Below are 17,091 nucleotides of genomic sequence, written 5' to 3'. Positions count from 1 at the left end.
GAGGGCTCTGGAGGTGGGAGGCAGCAAGGAGGAAAGAGGCAGGCCTGGCTGGAGCCTGGAGATAGATGGGCCCTGCTCCACGCTGGCCAGCATCAGGTGGGCCTGGGAGCTGAGGAGCGAAGCAGGGCAGTGATGTACAGCCCCGCCCGCCAGGGGGAAGCCAACCTGATGCCTAATGAGATCAGACACCCCTTCCCAGACCCCCTCATTCCTCCCCCTCCCCCTCCCACCTCACTGACCTCCCTGCTCGCTTCCCAGCCCCGCCCTCCCTGAGATCTCCAGCTGCTCCTGCTGATTCTATAAACGGCTCTGGCAGGAGGTGGGCACCTTGGCATCAGCGCCCACGGGGCAGGAGGCGGGAGGCTGGTTAGCATCTCGGCTGAAAGGTGGTGGCAGCCACAGCTTATGCACAGCCATCAGGGAGGAGTCTGAGCGAGCAGAGAGGCCCAGGCAACCTGGGTCTTGGTTTATTCTGAAGCTCCAAGGTGGGAATTCACCAGGGGGCCCTGGCCACCCCCCCCACCACCACCACCACAGCCTGGGAGCAAGCTTATGGGATGGACCAGGGGCCAAGACACACACATATGGACACACACACACACCACACAACTGCTATGCTCTAGAAAAAAGAAAATATTATACAAGGGGAGGCAGAGAGGGAAAAAAAGAAACTTGAAGAATGATATAGCATGCTTGTGTGTATGAACACACAGTTAATACCAATCTGTGTACACGTCTCTATGCTGGGCACCAGTCACGATGCCATTCTTATCTGCCCTGATGTCACTTCTGCATAATAATTAGCAAATAAAAGCAGTCCCTAAGTGCTCTGGTCACGGCAGAGGATCTCGTGGTATCGACAGCTGCCAGGTAGCAGACCTGGAGCCAGGAGACCCTTTCTTGGTGGAGCTGTCTCTTGGTCTTACATTGCACCCTCCCCTTCGAGACCAATCTGCTTCCTCCTGTATGAATTTGCCCCTTGACAACAGGCTGCCAGAGAAACAAACACTGTAAGAAGGGCTTCATCTCTGTGTTTCTGTCTGCGGAGATTCATTGCTGAGGCTCACGCCTGCGTGAATCCATTCCTGTATAGCCACTCCGCGCGCAGGCTCCACGCAGGTGGGGGCGGGGCTGGCCCAGGGCGGGAACTAAGGAATGATGCAAGTGTCCGAGGCGACGGTGCCATTGAGGATGGGCTGACCCAGCTCTCTGCAGGAAGACCCACCTGCCCTGTCACATCTTCTGCGAGGGACCCTGCGGGCTTGGTCAGCATTCTCAGGACTCTCATGGCCCCTCCCACTTCCCCAAACGCTCCCTTCCCCTGCCCCCACCAGCCCTCCCCACATTTCCCCAGGGCCCCAATCTACCACTTCCCCTTTCGAGCAAAGCTAGCTTCAGAAGGAAAAGCTCCGAATTCCTCGGATCCCAGCAGGGAGGAGAGAGGCCAGGAGAGGAGCAATTTTCAGCTTAGGGTCGCACACCTCTGGGAGGCAGGCTCCACAGTCCTCCAAGCGGGATTCTGAGGTTCTGAAGGGACAAGCCCTGAAATGCAGATTCTTCTAATTATCCCGCATTCTTTTGGGCAGTAAATCCTGAAGTTCCCTCCTTCAGGACCAAGCCCCCACGCCTGGCAGCAGCTAAGCCCCCAGTGGCCTTTTCCACAGGCTAACACTGCCCCCTGCTGGGCTGCGCTGGGATGTCTGTCTCAAGTGCTCTGAAGGAAATTAGGGGGCATCCCTGCCTAAGAGCTCCCCAACTCCCACCTGGAGAGGGGAACTACTGAACCCCTTAGAGGCATTAGGCCTGCCTACCTCCAGTGTATTCTAAGGCTGGGATTGGGTGGTGGCAACCGGAATAGCCCTTTGGCACAGACAAGAGTCTGGGCTCCTGGAAGGCTTCTCCCTGTCTCCAGCCTGCTCACCCATTGCCTCAAATTCCTTTAATAAGGAGCAAAGGCATGGTGTGACATAAAACTCGATCACAACCCACGTGGGAGGCTGGGCAGCTCATAGGTCTCTATCGTGCTTCCCTCCCCGGCTCCGGAGCCCCTTTCCAGCTGCTGCCGAGACTCCTCTAGCTGGATAGAGTAAGGCCATCTTAGCCTCAGTCAGAAACTAAGCTCACCTTCTTCCCCAGAACTGAATCTCTCCCGAAACCCTATTTCTCTGTGTTCCACATCCAATGTGACTCTAAGATCTGCAGGCCCTATCTCTACAATGGCATTTGAATCCCCAGTCTTTCTGCATTTCCCCTCCCAATTTAGCTCACTCTGCCCCCAGACCATTTTCCAAGGGCTGTCGGGGTTATTGACCTAACACACAGCTCTTACGGGACGCCCTGCTCAAAAGCCTTGTCAATAAGATTGGCCATGTGTTGATAATTCTTGAAGCTAATTGATGGATTCATGGGGATTTATTACACTACTCCTGCTTTTGCGTATGTTTGAAATTTTCCATAATAAAAGTTTAAAAAAAAAGACTTGTCATTCCTCCTTCCCCTTTAATTAGGTACAAATTCCTCCACAACATGGCTAGGATCTGCCTTCCCAACTAGATTGTCCCGTGTCCCCTCCATTCTTAGTGTAGAACTCTTTCCTGAGTGTATACATACCTCCCTCTACACCTCTATTCACGTTCTTCTACCTGGGATGCTCTTTTCACATTCCTTCCCACCCTTCAAGGTCCACCTTAAATGCCACCTTCGATATGAAAACTTTCTTGGTCCCCCAACAAACAGCTATCATCTCCCTTGATCCCCAGGGCCTTGATTCACATCTTGTGGCACTAATGTCCACCTTTTGTGATAGACATGTGTGCCCTCATCTCAGCCCACTCTGGACTGTAAGCATCGTGAGGCCAGGGCAGGCCTTTCAAGCAGTGCCCCGTAATATTGGCTGAGTCGGCCGGTAGCAGAAACGCACTGACATCCCTTTCCATGGAAGCGGGTTTTGATGAGAGGAGACAGCACAGAGCCTGCCTGTGGGGAAATGGGATACAAGGGCCAAGGGGGAAGTTCAGCACAGGAAGTGTTCTCAGTGCCTACATGGAGGAACCCCCTCAGTTTACAGACGAAGAGGGCAAGTCTCAGGAAGGCAAGGGATTGAGTGGGAGTAGTCCCATTTCTAACGCTGAAGAGGCTCAACTCTTGCCTATCTTCCAGTCCAGGTTTACTCAGACACACATACACACACACACACACACACACACACACAGATTCCCCGCTATTTTTCTGGTGTTGACCCTACCCTAGCAAAGGGTTAGAGATGCTTAAAGATCTTTCCCGGGGCGCCCTGACTTGCACAGACTTCTACCTCTGTGAATAGATGACGCTTGGGATGGAGCTTAGGCCCAGAGAGGACCTTGCTGCTGGGACAGGAGGTGTCAGTGGTGACTGGTCGAAGCATTCACCCCCAGCAGGGCTGTGCCTGTCCCATCCCCGCCTCGTACACTCACGCCGCACAGAAATATTTCAGAAATGTTTAATGCCACAGAGAAGTCCAAAACCTGCAGGAAGCTACAGCCATCCTCCAGGCTGCCCGGAGCCACGGCTGTCCCCGGAAGGGGACACCAGCAGGCAGGTGGCCTGCACAAGCCAAGGAACCAGGGCAACTTGCTGACATCCTTTTGTCCTCTGCCCTAAATCTGGAGGTTCCATTTAGGCCGGTGGGGGGCGGGGGGGAAGAGGAAGTGGAAAAGGGGTAGGAGAAGTGTGGGTCTCTTCAGGGCACTCTTCCTGCTTTGGGATGGTGACTCACCCAGCTGGCCCTGGGAGGGACAACTCCTCAGGCCAGACTAAGGCGGCCAAGCCTAGGGTTCTGGAAGGAGCGGAGGGAGGTTCCTGGGATGCGGTGGCCAGGAGGAGTCGCCAGCAGAAGCTAGAAGGGGAGGCCCACCTGGCCCCGGCTCCTTCTCACCGGCCTCCAAGCGCGGCCCAGCATGCACAGGACCACTTCAGCGCTGGTGGTTGATGGAATCCGCGTCTCCTCCACCCTCCATCACTTTGGGCCTTTCTTAAGTACCATGACATTGTCATACTCGGTCCCCTGTGGCCAGCCAGAGGCAGCAAAGTCCTGTCCCGCTGGGTAGACATGCTGGAGGCCGCTGGGGTCCCTGTCAGCTGCGGCTTGCCTCCTCCAGGCCTCACCCCGGAGCTCCTGCGGGCTGTCATACAGGGACAGGGCGGCCACCCCCTCGGGCTCATCGTATATGTGGTCGTGTCGGGAGGGCGGCTGCTCCTCAATGCTGTCGTACAGAGGGTCAGCCGGGGTCTGGGGAGGGACGGCCAGGATGCCCCTCAAGGCCTTCCCCAGGTGCCGTGCCACCGCATCGAAGGGCACGGCGTACTCCCCCTCCGGGCCCCGCTGCTGCCGGGGCGCGGGAACCCGGACGGTGGGCGACAGTGGTGGGAGTGAGTCGTGGGGTCGGGAGTAGGGGCTCTCCGGCCGGGGCAGCACCGCAGGGACGGGGGCTGGCTGGGTTGGGGGCCCAGGAGGGGAGGCGTTCTTCTGGGCAGAGATGGCCTCTTCCAAGGCCAGGAAGATCTCATTGCCTTGCCGGGTTTCAAACTCAAAGTTGCCCTCCCCTGAGGTGCAGCGCCGGCCTGCCTCAAAGGAGAAGGTTACCTGGGTGGAGAAGAAAGCCGATGACTGGCAGGCCGCTGGGCGGGGCTGCTTGCCGCTCCTGGACCCAGCCCCCAACCACACACCTGTCACCTCCAACCTCTCCCCAAGCTGCTTCCCCTCCCTCCCTCCATGCGTTTGCTTACAGGCAAAGCCCTCTCTCATCTTTTCTCCTTCTTCCTCCCATCCATCCGAGTATGAAGCTTGATGTAGAGTTCATCCTCCACCACGCCAGCCACTCTCCACCCTCCCACCTCTCCCCACCTCTTCCTCTCCTTTCCTTCTCCCCCACCTCGACCACCATTTCTCCCTGCCGTGGTTCTCTCCCCCAGCCCCTGGGCCGCGCTGTTTCTCTTCTGCCGGCCTTCATCTCGTCGTTTCCTCCTCCTCCGTTCCCTCTTCCTTTGAGGGCCCCTTCGCCCTCTCCCTGACACTCATCCTTCCTCTCACCTGCCCGCGGCAGCCCCCCCCCCCCCACCCCGCTCACCTTGTCCCGCCCAAAGCGCCGCAGGAACCTGTAGGGCCATTCACACAGCTGCGTGCCCGACTCAGGGCCGCCCCACAGCTCCAGGGCACTCTCCCCGGCCCGGAGGGTGTAGGATCCCCAGAGCCGGCACCTCTCACTGGCTTCTGTGGGTCTCATGGTCACAGCAAACTCCTTGCGGGGGGCCCCTGGGGAGGAGAGGGGAGCGAAGGAGGCAGTTCATGGGAAGCAGCCAACCTGTCTCAACTCTGCCCTGCTCTACATAGCATGCCGGGTCTCCAGAAAAAGTATTATCCACGGCCCCATGACCCTGCAGCCTGCATCCTGAAGGCTGAGCTGCCCTGCACCAGGTCAGACTCCCTAAAATGCCGGGAACCTCCACCCCCTCCCTCAGGAGGCATCACGCCCTAGCCACACGCACCCCGACCCCGTACCCACATCCTTCCTGCCCCTCTCACCAGAGCCACAGCCTTGTCTCCTCCATCTTATCTCTCGCCCCAACCCAGGTGCCTCCCCAATCCCGACTGTTGCAGCTGCAGATGCAGCTGACCCTGCCCTCCCAGCTCTCAGCCTACCCAGCCCCTGCCCCTGCCATCAGGTGCCCTCCGAGGGGTGGAGCCTGGATGTGCCCTCCACCCCGTGTCCACCTGCTCTCCCGACGCGCCCACCCCAAGGGCTAGACGGATAGCAGGAGGGGCCTTGCCTGGTCAGCAAAGAGCTCCCTTGCCGCAGGACAGCTCACATCCACAGAAAGAAAACCATTCTTTTCACAGACAATTGCTCGGGTGCCAACAAGGGAGAGTTCAAGAGCCCCACCTTCACCTGGACCCCTCAGCCGGGCCCTTTCCCACCAGCAGGGCCTGGACAAGAGGGAGTGGGCCAAGGGTGCAGGGCTGACATTTAAGGCAGGCCAGCCTCCCCGACCTTGGGCTGTGCCGGAAGCGATGTGGAGAGACTGATAAGGGGGCTGGCCGGGGGGCCGGGGGCAACCACAAGGCAGGAAGACTGAGCCGGCAGCCGGCCAGCCCTCACCTCCTCCCCACCACGCCCTGGAGAGAGCTCCCAGGGAGCAGAGGCAGGCCCCTCACCTGTGGTCGCACTGCTGTACAATTCATTCTCCTCCATGCGGGGCCGGCCGCCCTTCCCCTCCAGCTCCTTCCTCTGGCCCTGGGGAGAAGGCCCAAGACTCACCACCATCGCCAATCCCAAGCCCCACCGCTGGCCACCCCAAGCGTTCTTTCAAAACACACTCAGCCTACTGCCCTGTCTTTATTCTGAACTGGGATCCCTCACCGCCACCAAGGAACCACCTCCAGCATCCTGACCTTGGCTCTCACGACACCTGCCCACGGCAAGCATCCAGTGCCCCACTGCCCTTTCTACAGCCCTGGGCGACTCACGGGGAAGGCCAGGAGGCAGATGGCCTGTATCCAGTCACCCCGCTCCGCAGTGGGGGCCGCCAGCAGGTACAGGCGCTCCGCCGTCTCCAGGAAGAAGGTGCTGGTGTCCCGGGGGCTGCTGACCTCCCCTCCGGCCTCAGCCACCCGCAGGCAGTCACTGAGGCGGATCACCCTCCGGGGCGCCTCTCCCCGGCGAGGCTTCTCCGGGCCCTCCTGGAGCTCCAGCCGGGCCAGGGCGCAGCCCGACCCTCCGTACAGCGCCGCCCCGAACCGGCGCCATTTCTGCCCCCAGATGCGTGGCAGGTGGGGAGATGGAGAGATGGTGACCAGTGGGGAGACGAAGACCCGGGGGAGACAGAGGTGAAGATCGGGGGAGACCCAAGGAGGCAGAGAGCCTAACAGAGGCCTTAGGAGTTAGAAAGCAATGGAGATGCACCCCAAGCAACCCAATAAGAGGCCTACGGTGACAGCAGAGAGGAAGCCAAAGGCAAAAAAGGCACGGGAGTGAGCCCCGTGGAGGCAACTGCAGGGAGGCCGGGCAGGCCCAACCCAGGGGATCCAAGTCAAGAGGCAGAAAACCTGTGAGTCCCGGAGCCCAGAGGGGTGAGGAGCGCAGCCCAAGGGCCCAGACTGGGGAGCATGCTTCTCATTCTGTGTGAGGCCCCATGGAAGGTCCTGTCCCCCGGAACCTCAGCTGACCCTCCTGAACCTTCCCGCCTCAGCCTCTGACAAGTTAGGCCATGAGAGAGACAGAGAGAGGAACCCCGGGGTGTGTCCGCTGAGGGAAGGAAGACGTCCTCATTCAAGGAGGCCAAAGAAGGAAAAGGAGTTTGGACACAATGGGGCCCTGGCTCCCAGAGACCCCAGTTCAAGTTCAATAGCAGCCAAACTTACCCCACTGGGGCAGGAGAGGAGGAAGGAACCTCCACGGCAACCCTGAAATATCCCCTCCACTGTGCCTTCCATTCCCTCCCAAGGTGTCCCGGTGAGAAGACCTCACCACAGAACAAGAAAGGCAAGAAAAGCAGAGTCAGAGCCCTCTTTTTCCCCCTCCTCCCGGGGCAACGGCTGTCAGCAAAGAGCACAGTTTGGAGCCAGCTCGCAGAGGCAAGCAGCTGCTAAGGAAAGAGCCCTCCCAAGCTTGTACTCTGGGCCCAGTGTGGTAGATGGCAGTCTCCACTGTCCCATAAGGGTTTTGGAACATTCCAGGGCCTCCTCTCCTCCCCGGGGAAGTCTCTAGCAGCCCCCCAGCCCCAGCCCAGCTGTGCTCTTCCTACCTTCCCAAAAGTCTGCTGCTGCTGAAGGTACAGGAAGCCCTGTTTCACCGCCACGTCCTCCATCTTCCCACCATCCTGGGCCCCTGAGCTTCAGCTCTCTGCTTCCACTCCCGCCCTCTTTCTCTCCTCTCTGCCCTATGTTCCCCCTTCTCACAAGTTCATTTCCTCTCTGCCTAGAGTTCTGCACTATTCTCGTCTGCTCGATGACGACAGGCTGATAAGCCCTGTGGTTTCTTGCTCTGTGTGTATGTGTGTGTGTGTTTTCTTTTTGATGAGTGAGTTTCACGCTCAAGCCTCCTGCATTTTCAGTGAGTAAGAGAGAATTTCCAAAAAGCCAAACTCCAGCGCTTTGGTGAGCAGCAACTCAGGTACAGAGACCCAGAAATGAAATTCGACAGTAAAACCAGTAGCCAAAGGCCCCCCATGCTCAAGCTGGATGCTTAGCATGACGGAGCTAGGAGAGAACTTAGAAATCAATCAGCCCAAGTCTGTCATTTAAAAATGAGGTGACTGAGGCTCAGGAAGGTCTGAGGCATGGGTTCAAGGCCACCAAACCTGAACCCAGAGCTCTCAACTCAGTAGGAGCTAAGCCACACTCACACACACTGGACACATTAGCCTCACCACTTTCACACACTCCACGGCAACAGTTTCAGTCTGTGTCCTGTCCCCCACAATGACACACACACCACCTCCTTGAGCTTCTAGAAACATGAACACTCCCACACTGAAACATGCTATGTTCCCCGAGCACATCTCAACTGTTGGAGTTCACCTTCTTTCCAGCCTTTGAGAGCGTTATAAAGACACTGGAGTTCCATCTGGAGGTTATCTTTTTAAGTTACAGTAGCAATTCTTATATTAAAAAAAAAAAAAGCTTTAGAATTATCAAAAGTGCTTCATAGTTACCAAAGTTTCTGGACACACACTGTCTCCAGGCACCCTATCTAACCCTGAAAGAAGGAAGGGCAGGTATGAACACACCTGTTTGCAACTCTCCTGAGGTCACAGGGGCAGAGAAGGAAGTACCGGGGCACCTGATCTTTAATTCAACACTCTTTTTATTGCTGACCCCTAAGTGGAATCCAGACTCCATGCAAGAAGATACATTGCTTTGGGGAAATCTAAGCTCCCCAGAGAATATTTAACTTAGAGCCAGATGGTTTAGAGAAGCAATCTGAAGGAGGCACCGTGCAGAAATGTTGGGGGAACCAGAGAATTAGACAAGCACTCTTGGGGTAACCCCATAATGGGTGCTTATGTAACTGAGCCATGTCCTCTACCACAGGGGTTCGGTTGCCTTAGGAAGGAGAGCAGAACAGTACACCGCTCACACCTTCTGCTGTACATGCCATGTGCTTTACCAAAACAGCTCTAAAAGGTGAATGTTATGAGCTCTGGGAGGAGAGGACTGAGTCACGTAAAGCTCACGGCACTCAGCCCAGCTGCCTGGATTTGAACAGGTGAATCCAGAGACCAAGGGGGAACCAAGGATGTCGGTGTGGGAAAAGCTCCTTGGGAAGTGGTTAGGAGTACGGAAATGGGTGGCCTATTCCATTTCTCTAGTCCCTTAGGGGAGGCAACATTACCTGGGGGCTGCATGGTCTGTGGTCGACTCAGCATCTCCTTATGGAGTGAGAAAAGAAGGGCTTTTCTTTTTTTTTTCTTAGGGCCATCCTGGGGGCTGCCAGAGCAGTGCCTTTCAAACTTCAATGTGCAAATCTTGCTAAAAGTGCAGATTCTGATGCAGTAGGTGTGGAGTGAGACCTGAAATGCTGACGCTGCTGGTGGGTGGACCAGACCGGAGCAAGACAACAGAGGATGTCCCCCCCACCACTCTGATCACCTTCCCCCAAGGTCGATTGGACACATTCCACTCAGAACCACAGGGGGGCACCCGAGCTTGCCAGATTACTTGGAAACTATTTAAACCTGGAGGCCTGAGCCCCAGGAATTTCAGACACCCCGCATGCCATCCTTTGCCCGTGGGAGTTAGAAAAGTTCTCTTCCTGTGGCTGTTGCCTGCAGCAGGAGTGAACTCAGAGCAACACCCACTTTTCCTAGCAGGACTTGCGGGAACCCCACAGAGGAAGTATTAACCCCAGTAACCTTCTGTCTGGCCACAGGCAAATCCTGTGAGCAGAGACCCAGAAGAGATAGCTCCAAGACACAGCAGAGGGGCAGAGAACCAGAGGCCCTTAGGTTACCCAGGCACCAATGATAGGGAGAGAAAGCAGCAAAAAGGAAAGGGTCCCAGTGGTTTATATTGAGGCCCGGGTGGGGGTGGAGTGCCCCTTGGCTCCTCGTGGCTCTTATTGGAAAGAAAGGGACACCCCCCACCTCATTTGTGCCTCAATATTCACCACCAGGATCCTTTCCTTTACAAAGGTTTCTCTCAGCAGGAGTTAGGAACAATGCAGATCAAGAGATCACAGCGGCAGGAACTTGGCAACTTTTTGTTACTATCCTCACCAGTGATTAGCAACTAAATCTTTAATACAAAAGGGCTTCTGGGCTTGTCTTTGGGGCCAAGAAAGGAAGGAGCGGAAGAGACTGATTCCTTGGACAGGTCTGGAGATTAGGCAACCCCCCGAGGATGCATGGGGGCGGGGTGCAGCTACCCAAGGGGTAGCTCTGGACAGACAACAGGAAAGAAGGTATAGAATGGGCAAGGAGCTGGTGGGGTCCTGAGAAGGATGGAGGACTGAGCACAGAAAAAATGTGAGCGGGGTTCATGAAAGATTCCATCCCTGCCTCCTCCGACCCCAGTGGTTCCTGACCGTGGGAAGGAAGGACCAGTCTCTTGAGTTTCATTCCCAGTCCTCACCCTTTCTCCACTAAGTATATCATTATTTACATAATAATAATGTTATTTAACATTGGCATAACACTTCAAACTCTTTATGTTCTCATAAGACCCCAAATGCACCCTCGAATGAGACTGAGATAGGAAGATTTTTTTTTTTTTTTTTTTTAATTTATGGCTGTGTTGGGTCTTCGTTTCTGTGCGAGGGCTTTCTCTAGTTGCGGCAAGTGGGCGCCACTCTTCATCGCGGTGCGCGGGCCTCTCACTATCGCGGCCTCCCTTGTTGCGGAGCACAGGCTCCAGACGCGCAGGCTCAGTAATTGTGGCTCACGGGCCTAGTTGCTCCGCGGCATGTGGGATCTTCCCAGACCAGGGCTCGAACCCGTGTCCCCTGCACTGGCAGGCAGATTCTCAACCACTGCGCCACCAGGGAAGCCCAGGAAGAATTTAATTAACTCAAAAGTTTTGTTTTTGTTTTTTGGTTTTGTTTTTTTTTAGCATCTACTCTGTGCAGAGGTAGGAGGGACAGAGCGTAAACAAGACATATATAGAATCCCTGTTTTCATCGTGGTTCGTTTCTAGTTGAACACTCAGACAATGAAAAGAATAAATATGTAACTAAATAGTTTTGTACAGACAGTGATCAATGCTGTAAGTATGACAGTGAAGGGGTCGGGGACAACTTTCAATAGAGCCGGTGAGAAAAGCTTCTCTGAGGAGATAACAACTGAACCAAGACATCAGTGATAAGAGGGAACCAGCCACTTAAAGATCTGAGGGAAAAACATTCCAGGCAGAAGTTCCTTCAAGGGCAAAAGCCCTGAGGCAGGAACAGCTGGATGTGAGGAAGTGCAGGAAGGGCAGAATGACCAGAGCATTGTGAGCCAGAGGGGACATGGAGAGATGGTCCCATCACATGGCCTCTTGGGCTATAGCAAAGATTTGGAATGTACTCTAAATGTAATGGGAGGCCACTTGAGGATTTTTAAGCAGGGATGTGAATGATCTGATTTATGATTTTAAAAGGATGTTCTGCAGCTATAGGGAAAATGGATTATCATGGGGCAAGACAGGAAGCAGGGAAAGCAAGGACTCTATTATCAGAGCCCAGAATAAATGTGATGGTGGCCTGGATCAGGGTGCTAGCAGTGGTGATGAAGAAGAGTGGCCAGATTTGGGTGTGTACCGGATATAGATTCAACAGGACTTGCAAGTGGATTGGATATGGGGGGACTCTTGAAACACTGAGTAATCAAGGCAACTCCTGGGTTTTTAGTTTGAGCAACTGGGTGAATGACGGTATCATTTACTGAGAAAGGGAAGATAGAGGGAGAGAAACAGGTGTGGGGGAGGGTTTTGGTGGGGGGTGGATTTGGGCCTGGCCCACAGGGAGCTGTTATTTCTACCCAATCAGGCAAGTAGGGAATTCGAAGACTGCCACTGCAATCGTCACTCCAAGAAGATACCAGGGAAGCACCTGACCCACCACCCCTGCTCTCTACCCTCAGGGAGCTAAGGATTGGACATTGGAAAGTTGTTGAAAAACAAAAACAGAAAAATCCCACATCTCAGGGGCCAGGCCTGCCAAAAGCAACAGTCAAAAGCTCTGCCTCCAAAGTCTTCTCTGAGTGAATCTAATTGGCGGAGCCGAACTTGCATACAGAACCCTAGCTACAAGGAGGTCTGGGTAATGTAGTTTTTAGGTGTCCTACCTCTGCAAATCAGGAAGACACACTTGGAGGAGGACGAAGCTTGAAATGAATGCTGAGTACCAGTCCTCTCGATCCACAACAGAAAGTGTGTGTCATTCACTACTATAATCATTTCCATCGCACGTGGTGGCCCCTAGTCAATACAAACTTCAGACAACCAATACTCTCAGAATCCAGCTAAAATCTAATCTGGGGGCCATGATTGGAAGCCAGAGTGGAATCCAATTGAAAACGGGATCCGGCATTATCTAACATGGATCATTCCTAGTGGGAAAGGCTGGAATTGGCCCCAGCAGGCAGAGCCTTACCTGACCTGACCCAGAGGGATGGCTTTCCCACTCAGACTGAGTCAAGGGTCCTAAAACTCCTTTATCACTCCCCACCACCACCTCCCCCAGCTTCTGACCCCTCTCAGGAGGCAGCCTAGACTGCTGGTTAAGATAACCTATTGGGGAAGATCGGAACCGTGCCTTCTGCACGTTTCCAACATCACCACTCTTTGGCGGCTACTTCCATGAATGTTTATCGTGGAGAAAAGGATAGAAATGGAAACAAGGAGATTTGGGTTGCTGGTAAAACCCAGGATCAGAGAGCAATGGCCCCTGTCCACTGGAGCAGAAAGACACGAACAAATTCGGCCACCGTCGGCAGTCTAAAGTAAAGAATAATGCCGGCGTCCCAAGCGGGGGTTTGGGGCGGTGGGCGCACCGGAAGACCCCCCTGGGGGTGTGGTGTTACAGCAGTGGCGCGGCCGCAGAGCGGGTGGGGAGCGTCCGGGGGCACGTCGTGAGACACTCGGGAAGAGAGGAATCCGCCAGGTGCAGGGGTCTGGGCGGGGACAGGTCCCGGCCCCTCGAGGAGCCCTCGCGAAGCCGATGAGCTAAGGCAGCGCCAACTCCCGCTGCGCTCTCGCCCGCCCCTCCGGAGCGAGCACGGCCCCTTTAAAAACCATGTAAACAAAGCTTTGTTCCCCCGGCCCCCGCCCCTCTCGCCCCTCGGTCCGCTCCTTCCTCCACCCGCCCCCGGCGTCTCCAGCCCGCTGACGTTGCCGCGCTTTTACGCCGTCCCAACGGCGCTGCGCATTCTCCAACCGCGGCCCCGGCCGCCCGGGCCTACGCAGCCGGGCGGTGCTACGCCGCGAGCGCAGCGCGACGAGCCCCCAGCGCGCAGGCGCAGCGGCGACGGCGGCGGCGGCGGCGGCCCGGCCGAGGTGCGCGCTGGGGGGGAGGGGGGCCGGAGAGGAGCATGAATGGAGCAAAATGGCGGATCATGTGCAGGTGAGAGGAGCCGCGGGGGAGGGGGCGGCCGCGGAGAGTGGGGAGTGGGGTCGCACGCAGCCCAAGGGGCTCGGGCCGGCTCGGGGCTCACCGGGCCCGCGCCGCCGCCACTCGGGGCTCCGGAGCCGCCGCCCGTCCCGGAGCTCTGGGGCCTTTCCCGCCTCCTGGGCCGGGGGCCTCCTCCATCCCCTCCCACCCCGTCCCACGCCTCTCGCGCTGGGCTGGAGGTTCAGGGATCGGCGCCCCAGCTGGCACAGCCTACATCGCTTATCAGTGACTGTCCTCCCACTGGAGGGAGGCCTCTCGCAAGTCCTCAGTGCCCCCCAAGACGGGGAAGGGAGGGAGACCCCTTGCCGACTCTGTCCTGAGGGGAACTTCCCCATCACACCCGCCAGCCCTAAACAGATAACAAAAAGAATACCTCGCACTGACAAACCTCGCTCTACCGAGTCTTTCCCGCCGCCTTCCTCTTCACGCCCCCGAGTACAAGAGACCCCCCTCCGGCCTCCTCCCTCCTCCCACGGATGCGTCCTACACTCCCCGACTCCTGATCGCACAGCCTGCAGGGCCGAGCTCCCCCGTCCTCCAAAATGGGTGCTCAGGCCTGGGCCCGCCCTCCCTCCGGTGCCCCTGTCCCCAGTGAAGGAGTTGAGTGCCCACACCTCCTCTGAAACACGGGGTGGAGGGGGTGTGTCTGAAACGACAGATGCAACGTTGGGTGCAGACGTTGCTCTGGAGGGTCCTGATCGGGCTCCAGGGCTGCCCCAGGCGTGCTTTGGGCCCAGGCCACTTTTCTTCAGAGACACGGCACAGGCCCTAGGAAGGGACAACCCATACCGAACCTAATAGTAGCTGTAGGACTCAGGGTTATTTCTTGCAAACTCGATAAAGTTTTTCCTTTCTGTGCTTTAGATCTGATATTTTTATGGCAGTTATTGTTACAAATCTGTTGTCAGAAACCTTCGGATTTTCTAGCAGAGGTTTTGTGTTGTGGGAAGTAGAAAGAAAAGAGGATAACAAGTGTCGCCTTATTTTGCATACTGTATAGTTATCATTCCTCGAGTAAAGAGGATGATCTTATTCCTCACATTATGTCTACAAGGAGGTGGATGGTGTGACTTCTACCAATTTCTTTGGGAGAGGAGGGACTAAATAAATTCTCAGGCCAGGGATCAGTAGAGTAAATGTTAGAGGTACAAGTTATCAGGGCAGAATTATATCAAAAATTGTAACCACAGATGGAAGACCACAGGATTTGTGTTTCAAAGCCAGTATCATGGCCTAATTCAGAAGTAGCAGTAAAACTTGGTACAAGGTGATAGTAATAATAATAGTGAGCACCTTGAGTTTTATAGCAGCCATTTCTAAGCGTGAAGGATTTTTTATGTGTTGTTTTTTTTTTTTTAATTCTTCCATTCTAAAAGAGTAGATAGGCAAGAACTACTTCTGTCATTTTGCAGAAACAAACCAAAGCACAGAACTGATATGAGATTTGCTTAGGGTAAGGCTAAAGTGGATCAAAGGCTTTTGACTTTGGGTCCTGTGCTCTTATCTATTGGGGGAATAAAAAGTAGTGTCTGTGAGCATTCCAGAACATGGTTTGAATAGATAGCCTTTCTGAATGATGCTTTGGAAGGCAGAGGAAGTCCGTGTACTTTTATGAATATACATCTGTTTTATCTCTTGCAAAGAAGTTTCTCTTAATGTGATCTCTCCCACCTTTTGAACAGAAAGGTTGTCATTCCTCACCAGAGGAAAGTCAAGATGGGTCAAAGCAGTCTTAGTAGCAATTATGTCTCAAAGGAGGGTCTGCCTTATTTTTAGTAAGGGGATTTTTTTTCCCCCACCCATCCCAAAATAAAAATCTACCAAAGTAAGAATTTATTAATTTTTCAAAACAAAGAGGACTATGCCAGTCCATTGTTTTATTTGACTTTGGAGAGTTGTAGTATGTTACTCTCTAAATTAGTGGTCTTTATAACAACAGGGTAAGTTTGCGAGAGTTTTTTCTCTTTAAATAGAATGGGGCATATTGCTTTTATTTGTTAGACCACTAGATTACTTTTAGTATTGGATACTCGGAAAGTTTAACGTGGTACTTTATTGTAGCACAAAACCTTCCCAAGAAAAAGATAGATTCTCCCCTGTGTGGAAAGAGTAAATAAATGAAAAGATTAAAGACAAATCTGAAGTGCGTTGAGGGGGAATATTTTTCTGAAAACACTATTGGAACATGAAGTTTAAAAAGGAGCCTATCACAGGTTCAAGACTGATTATTTGAAAGTTTCATGTGTAATACTAAATAGTTGACTCATTATGTACCTAGTGCTTGTCTGAACCACCAGGGTGAGCAGTTTTTTTTGTTTTGTTTTCTTTCTATTGACACTAAGCAAGTGTCATATGATTCTCAGGCTGGAGTCCTGAGCATCTCTTCTGATAAGTGTTTAATGGAAGTCACAAAATGGTAGTAATGGGAAAATTGTAATATTTGTGTCTTTTAGCTCTGTTGGTGTCATAATCAAGCCTCTTAAGAAGAGAGACTTGTAAGAAAGAATCTCCTTGTTGTGATGAGTTTCTTATTCTTGGTCTTAGATGACTCTAACACCCACCATAGAGGCAGTGATTAACTGTAAAAAAAAAAAAAATCAAACTCATTTGTGTTTATCTTCATAAAATTAACACTCCTCCTTCCTTTTTTTTTTTTTAATATCTAAAGTTAGATAAGATAATGAGGATTCAGTATTTCCACTTGCTGACTACTTACTGTAAGGAAATGAAGATGGCTTAGTGTACAGTGGTAATGAAAAAATTAAGAAGGATCAGATGTTAGCTTTAATAGTGCTAGCTACATTCAGGCTCTTGAGAGGAAAAGGAAAGCGCATATAATAATTGTATATTAATATATTTAATATATAATTATATGTAAATATATTAAATGAAGGATAATTCTGGAGTTTTGTTGGATTATTATGTTGTTATGCTGGGCCTTACCCCACAATCTTACAGTATTATTTACTGGGCTCTATATTATGGACTGTGTAGTAACAGAAAATACGATTCTCAGATAGTCATATTTGTTAAATATTGACCACCAGTGTAACTCTAGGGAGTCAAGAAGAATCATTGAAACTGGCAGGTTAAAATTTAACAGAGTGCAAAAGTTTAGCCTGATTAGAGCAAAAGATAGTTGTCTTTTTAGCTTTTAAAAATATGCAAGGAAACATGAGAGGATCTACCCGTGGTTCATTTTGAGAAGAGAATTCTGTACAACTTTCGAGAATTTTTAATGGGAAAAAAAGAAAAAACAGTTACTTTTCTAACTTTCTTTCAGTTAAGCTAATACCATAATGTTTAATGTGTGCAAGGCCCTTTGCTGTGCTGGGCACTGCAAAGGATTCCAGGCTGAGAAAGATACTGGAGCCAGACTGCTGAAGTGTCAAATTCTAATGCTGTGTTGGGCAGGCTTCAGAAGTCAAATGGACACAAGAACTTAATACATTGATTTCAAAGCATGCTA

General features: G+C 53.1%; 2 protein-coding genes across 5 annotated transcripts in view; one reads left to right on the top strand and one right to left on the bottom strand.

Annotated features, from left to right (window-relative positions):
* Positions 1 to 3,466: 3,466 nt before the first annotated feature.
* On the bottom strand, positions 3,467 to 7,922 carry DOK2 (docking protein 2). 3 transcript variants are annotated; one of them, XM_036855803.1, is made up of 5 exons: positions 7,780 to 7,922; positions 6,503 to 6,784; positions 6,191 to 6,269; positions 5,106 to 5,290; positions 3,467 to 4,621 (listed from the first exon to the last, which is right to left on the bottom strand). In XM_036855803.1, exons 1-5 carry the CDS (start codon positions 7,840 to 7,842, stop codon positions 3,995 to 3,997), a joined length of 1,236 nt encoding a protein of 411 aa, XP_036711698.1. In that variant the 5' UTR covers positions 7,843 to 7,922; the 3' UTR covers positions 3,467 to 3,994. The 3 variants fall into 3 exon arrangements, with proteins under 3 accessions (XP_036711698.1, XP_036711699.1, XP_036711701.1); XM_036855804.1 differs by lacking the exon at positions 6,503 to 6,784 and having other exon boundaries at positions 3,495 to 4,621; positions 7,780 to 7,892; XM_036855806.1 differs by lacking the exons at positions 6,191 to 6,269; positions 6,503 to 6,784; positions 7,780 to 7,922 and adding an exon at positions 5,561 to 5,590 and having other exon boundaries at positions 3,495 to 4,621.
* A 5,557-nt stretch (positions 7,923 to 13,479) lies between these two features.
* XPO7 (exportin 7) overlaps positions 13,480 to 17,091 on the top strand; it is an 86,634-nt gene continuing 83,022 nt past the window's right edge. For both annotated transcript variants that reach the window (XM_036855186.1, XM_036855185.1), the window contains exon 1: positions 13,480 to 13,574. In XM_036855186.1, the coding sequence (XP_036711081.1) occupies positions 13,557 to 13,574 (18 nt within the window). In that variant the 5' untranslated portion in view covers positions 13,480 to 13,556. The remainder of the gene's footprint in view (positions 13,575 to 17,091) is intronic.

The sequence above is a fragment of the Balaenoptera musculus genome, chromosome 6, assembly GCF_009873245.2.
Source record: "Balaenoptera musculus isolate JJ_BM4_2016_0621 chromosome 6, mBalMus1.pri.v3, whole genome shotgun sequence".
Lineage (NCBI taxonomy): Eukaryota > Metazoa > Chordata > Mammalia > Artiodactyla > Balaenopteridae > Balaenoptera > Balaenoptera musculus.
This window is presented reverse-complemented; position numbering and strand designations above follow the sequence as displayed.